The sequence below is a fragment of the Leptinotarsa decemlineata genome, unplaced genomic scaffold (genome assembly GCF_025532065.1).
Source record: "Leptinotarsa decemlineata unplaced genomic scaffold, Ldec_3_MD MMD2_tig00004307_RagTag_RagTag, whole genome shotgun sequence".
NCBI classification, from domain to species: Eukaryota; Metazoa; Arthropoda; class Insecta; order Coleoptera; family Chrysomelidae; genus Leptinotarsa; species Leptinotarsa decemlineata.
In genome coordinates this window covers 5501930-5507932 of record NW_027412606.1, presented here as the reverse complement: position 1 = coordinate 5507932, position 6003 = coordinate 5501930, and the positions used below count along the sequence as shown (strand labels likewise).

At 34.2% G+C, this 6003-nt stretch overlaps 1 protein-coding gene across 1 annotated transcript; it reads right to left on the bottom strand.

The window, feature by feature from the left end:
* Positions 1-1767: 1767 nt before the first annotated feature.
* Positions 1768-4471, bottom strand: LOC111503656 (uncharacterized). The gene is made up of 3 exons (XM_023158019.2): positions 4304-4471; positions 4040-4248; positions 1768-1956 (listed from the first exon to the last, which is right to left on the bottom strand). The coding sequence occupies exons 1-3, from the start codon at positions 4383-4385 to the stop codon at positions 1798-1800; spliced, it is 450 nt and encodes a 149-aa protein (XP_023013787.1). The 5' UTR covers positions 4386-4471; the 3' UTR covers positions 1768-1797.
* Between the last annotated feature and the right edge of the window lie 1532 nt (positions 4472-6003).

Genomic DNA, 6003 nt, shown 5'->3' with positions numbered 1-6003 from the left:
TCAGACACTCTCTGGAAATAATAAATGTCATACATTTACAGAAGTGGAAGTTGGACTTTCCAAAAACTATCTGATAATGATAAATGTCATACTTTAATGTATGAAATATGTAAAAGTATGACATCTGACATTTATTGCCAGACAGTTTCCTGCTAGACATAATATCAAACTTGAATTTTGTAAGTATTACATGGGGTACAATTTTCTTTGTGTATGACCACACCAATCCGAATAGGCATAGACAAAATAGTAAGAGCTGGGACAATATTACAATTGTGTGCAGTTTCATGAAGTTTATGTTGATAGAATTTTTCAATCTGATGAAAATACTTTCCCACAAAATATTGTCTCTTGACGAGAGTTTCGCTGACCAAGTCAGCATCATCAGGAGATGATATAGAGATATTGAATACTGGAGAATTTAAACCTAGGTTGGTTCGAGGTTTAGACGAAACAAATTTATATTTCCTTCTATTATTGAAGTATGTACTGTAGTTCAGATAAATTTTTTACAAGTATGGATTATCTACTTTGTTATGCAATAGCTTATAGAAAAATAATAGAAAAGCGATTTTCTTGTTCTAAATTCTAAGGTTGTGAATTTAACTTCATTCAAGGAAGTATGATAACTAAGATTGAAAATATATTAACCATGTTTTTTGTAATGTAGAAATCTTTAGAATTTTTTCTGTACTTTTTCAATTTCATTTTTATGAAGTGAATAATAAGGAGACCATACTATTGCACCATATTTCAGTATACTACGGACAGATGCATTATAAAGTGTTAGTAATGTGTATATTTTTGTGAATTTGAATGAGCTCCTGATAATGAAGCCAATCGTTCTATTTGTTCTGTTTATAATGTTGGTCATATGTTGCTCAAAACTGAGTTTTTCATTCAACGTAACTCCCAAATCTCTACATTCTGTCTTCTTGGCTAAATATTCATTGTTTATATTCTACTGAAAGTCATTCCGTAGTTTTTCTAGTGATTGACATACTAAAGCATTTGTCAACATTGAATGTGAGGCGATTTACCACTCGTAAACTCTATCTACGTCATTTTGTAGCAAAATCACATCTTGACTTTTGATATCCTTGAATAATTTAAAATCTTTCGCGAATAGTGCACATGCGAGTCCTGAACTACCTCTGGCAGATCATCTATTAGTAATAAAAGAAGAGGGGCCCTAGCTTGGACCCTTGGATTACACCAGATCTTGTGAAGGAATCCTGATTCCCATCCCTTATAAACTACATACTGTTTCTTGTCTATAAGATACGAAGCTGACAGCTTCAAGAGTCGATGTGAAAGCTCAAAAGTGTATAGTTTTTTCAACATTTTTATAGGTTTTTATAGGCGACAAAGACGTCTACAGGCCTGTTGTATACTAATATCAAGCATTTTTCTCTTATTCTGGCATGTCAAATTACACTAGACTTCTCTGGTCTATAAAACCCAATATGGGAAACATATTCCTTAAAACGCGTTATTAAAGTTCGCTTAGTTTGACTAATATACTTTTCGGTCGCAATCTTCACATCTCATTTCACGAATCTTAAACTTTTTCCGTCAACCTGCCTTCTGGAATACTCGACAATTGTTGAAGTATAGGAGCAATTTGGAAAATTACTTTTTCGTTTATTTTTAAAAAAATTCGAACTATTTCGTTGGTCCATGTGTAAAATGATACAATAATTATTATGATTTGTTGGATTGACATAATCCAAAGAACCATGAGGAATGTAGAAATAAAAGCCTAAACCGTGAAAAATTCATTTTGAAACACATTGTTCAATGTTTAGCATTACATTTCAGTCCATCGGGGCTAACAGCCATATAACAAAATACACCTCCTCCAGGTATTTGTTTGGCAGACACGTAAGCCCTTCCATCTGGAGATTTGTGGTGCACAACTGGACTCATGGGCCCTATTCGAGGCAAATATGGAATCTGTAACAAATACATTACTTACTCATTCATTCACGTATACCACCAATTAGTATACCTACAAAGATTCTACAATTATCAGATAGTTACCACTACTCACAATAACTTTATTCTAATTTTAGTTATGAGTTCAAAAATAATTTTATATAGTAAATGGTAACTAAATTATACAAGAAACAAAAATTTAATAATGTGGCCTTCTGAGCTTCCATAGAAGATGATATAATATGATATATTTATTCAGATAGACATGTTTACAAGAGGATTTTATAATTTGCACTAGGTGCATTGTCTAAGCCTATGGCTTGTATTACAAGTCAGCCCGTGCTAGAGAGTCATTTTACAAAAAAAAATCTTGAATTAACTTTAAATAAATACCTACCTTGAATAATATTGGTTGGTAGACACAATCAAAATGGAAGGAAAAGAAAAAACTGCAATAGTAGAGAGAGAGAGAGGAAGAAGAGAGAGGAAGAGAGAGAGAGAGAGAGAAGATTATTGGTTTCAATACTATGTATGTATGTATGGTGATAACGACATGTTTTACACAGTAATTTAATGCATACATTTAATGCATATAATGTAGGAATGACTAGTATATGTGTATGTTTTTCATCATCCATTGAATACATTGGTATATATAAATTTGTTTAAGATTCAGTAAGTTAGCTTCATTTGTGAAAAATATTTTTTTTTCAAGTATAATCTTTATAATTGTGTTTTTAGTAATTTCTAGATCACATAAGGCTGTTTTGTACATATACCCCCTCAGCAGCTGATGAAATTTACGTATAAGTTTGTGAAATCTCAGAATTGTATATGATACATGCTTAGACCAGGTGTTGGTTTAAGATTACACCCATATTTAATTTTTTTATAGTTCGGCATGTACAATGTATATAGTCACAGGTTTCTTTTTTATTGTTATTTTATCAAACTCTGGTTGATCTCTAATATCAGCACTGAAGGTGATAAATTTTGTCTTATCAGTATTTAAGCTTAAAAAGCTACCATCAATGTAATGAAAATATATATTTAACTCTCGGTCGGCTTGTTGGTAGGTACACTTTTGTCCAGGAATCTCCAGAAAGAATTATCGTTGTATCATCAGCATATGAAATTACTGAGCTTTTGTTTTTTCTCAGTAATCCAATATTGTCTATATAAATTAGGAAGAGTATGGGACCCATCAGTGTTCCTTGCGGTACGCCTATGGTGATAGAAAGGGGGGTTTATAAAACAGTTCTATCCAGGAGATAATTTTGAAATAAATTAAGAACAGTACTACTTATCCCCGATCTTTCCAATCTATGCATCAATAATATTTTGTGATCCACGGTGTCGAACGCCTTGGCAAGGTCTAGAAATATTGTTAGGCACTTATTATCATCATTGAGATTAGCTAAGACGTCTTTCACCGATCTGAATATAGCCTGTTCTGTGGAAAAGCATTCTCGAAAACAAAATTGGGAGTTTGATAAAAGATCGAGATCTCATTTATTTTTTCAATACCAAAAATGAAACCTGAACAAATTCTTTGATCCATTTTTTTTTCGATAGCAGAAAATTGCTGAACATGCAAAACCCTTTTAGCTTCCATGCCTCTCACCAACAAACTAAACATGCTTAACAGTTGAAACTGTGAACTTATGTTCGAGACGAGCGTACCAACGTAAAAAATAAAAAAAATCGCTAATCGATAGTACGTAGCCCGCGAATTTTGAACATTCACCCTACTTTTTAACAACTACTGTATCAAAAATTGAAATTCCCGGATTGAAGAGCCTTATGTGAATGTAACGATTTTTTTAACATTCAATAAACATTTTTTGGTTTTTGCATGTCATTGCCATGACTACTATGATCAAAAGTAGCCTCGTATTCTGGGTAAGCTATAATCATTTCTTTCCGAGTCATCTTGGCTAATTAGCAGTCCCTTTAAACATGTAACATAGCAGGTCAATTCACTTTCAAATAAGTAAATTCCTGCGAGAAAAATATTCGGTCAAAGGCGGATTCCAACTGGAGACTTTCCGGTGAATCCCGAGAATTCTAAATTCGCTGCCTACAAATAAAAGTTACCTACTTGGTTTGCCATTATATTTCCCAGACACTCGGAGAGTGTACACAGTTTGCTAGATTCTGGAGGAGGTGTAACGAATGGGCCATGTAGGAAGTTATGTCGAACTTGTATTCTCAAAAGTTGTGCATATTCATTCTTTAGTTTACACGACTCCAAATCTTCATCTGAAAAACTTGCCAACTTTCTGCACCATTCCACACATCTTACCCTGTCTGAAAAGTTAACTCGTCAAATTACGAATATTGCTGATATTGAAAACCAGTTTACCGAATGGACTATCCAGTTTGTGAGCATGACAGGCTATGTCTTCTAAGGCATTTCTGAATTCTTCGCTGTCTTTGGTACCCATTAAATTTAGAAAACAAGCTGATTTTCTTACTAGAATTTAACAAAATTGTCAATTTGACAGAAGATTATATTTCACGGATGAAAGAAAAACTATTATGTAGAGTGTGTCTCAAAAAATTCATTATCTCGTGGTTACATATTCTTTGGCTTCAAAATAATTTTTTTGCTATTTTCTAGAAAATTTTGATTCAACCACTTGATAATAACTAATTAATATGCATAATTTGAAACCAGATTCATCAAGACGCCCACGAGTTACTTCGTTATCTTTTAGAAGGTTTACATGATGACGTTAATAGAATTATTGAGAAACCTAAACCGACCTTAACGGAGATTAACGAAAAATTGCGCGACAGCGGAAAAGCACAAGAGTCATGACTGATTTTTTTGAGTACATATAACTCTAAGATTGTAGATAATTTCGTTGGTCAATTAAAATCCACGATGAAGTGCACACATTGTGGACACTCATCTGTAATATATTCGATCCTTTCTGGAATTTGTCACTCCCCATACCACAAATAACTGTCCAATTGAGATTACCACAATGCTTGGATTTCTTCACAAATGAGGCATGAAAAACCGACGTGTTTAATTTGCAAGGAAAGAAGAAAATGCACAGAGTCTCTATCGATCCATAAGTTTTCCCGTATTTTAGTCATTCATTTTAAAAAATTTCCTCTAAAAGAAAAATTTAGAGGCAAGTTAAAAGTTGCCAACAAATTTCCTCTAGATGGATTAGATATGAACAATTATGCACCAGACAATGTGACACCTGGTCGTTATACTCTATATGAACTTTCGAATCAGAGTGGGTCTACCTACAGCGGACATTATACAGCATTCTGCAAACATACTCATGCTGGCACGTGACACGAATACAATGCTTCACACGTGTCTATTGTGTCGTGGGATACGAGTATACTGTACTATATCTATACATTAATACTATTTATTTCTGTCAATTTTTTTTGCCTGTTTTCAGATTATTATTTATATGATGTGGTTGAGTGATTTTCAGAGTGCTGCCGAAACAGCCTTAAAAAATAACTAGGCAATGTGTTAATTAACGCAATGTTCGACGTTGGTTTGCGAAATTTCATTCAGAACGAGGATTTGAGGATCCTGGTGAAGACTAACCCATCACAAAGGGTGCGTGGGATAGTGGAAAAACTGAGCGTCAGCTCCCATGCGGTTTTTGATGGTATAAAACGTATTGGAAAGGTTAAAAAAATTGAAAAGTGGATGCCTCACGATTTGAATGATCGACAGAAGATGTCACGCTTCGAGGTCTGTCTTCCTTGCTTTTGCGTAACCAAAACGGTCCCTTTTTGGATCGGATCGTCACATGTGATGAAAAGTGGACCCTTTACGACAACAGGAGACGTTCAGTGTAGTGATTAGACACTGATGATCCACCTGAGCACTTCCCAAAGACGAACAATTACCAAAAAATCTCATGGTTACTGTATGATCAGTAGTTGATGTCATTCACTATAATTTTTTGGGAACATGGACCAAACAATCACAGCAGAGGCCTATTGTGAGGAAATCAACAGAATGTACCGGAAATTTAGTCAGCAGCAGACGGCACTGGTCAACAGAACATACATGCAGTC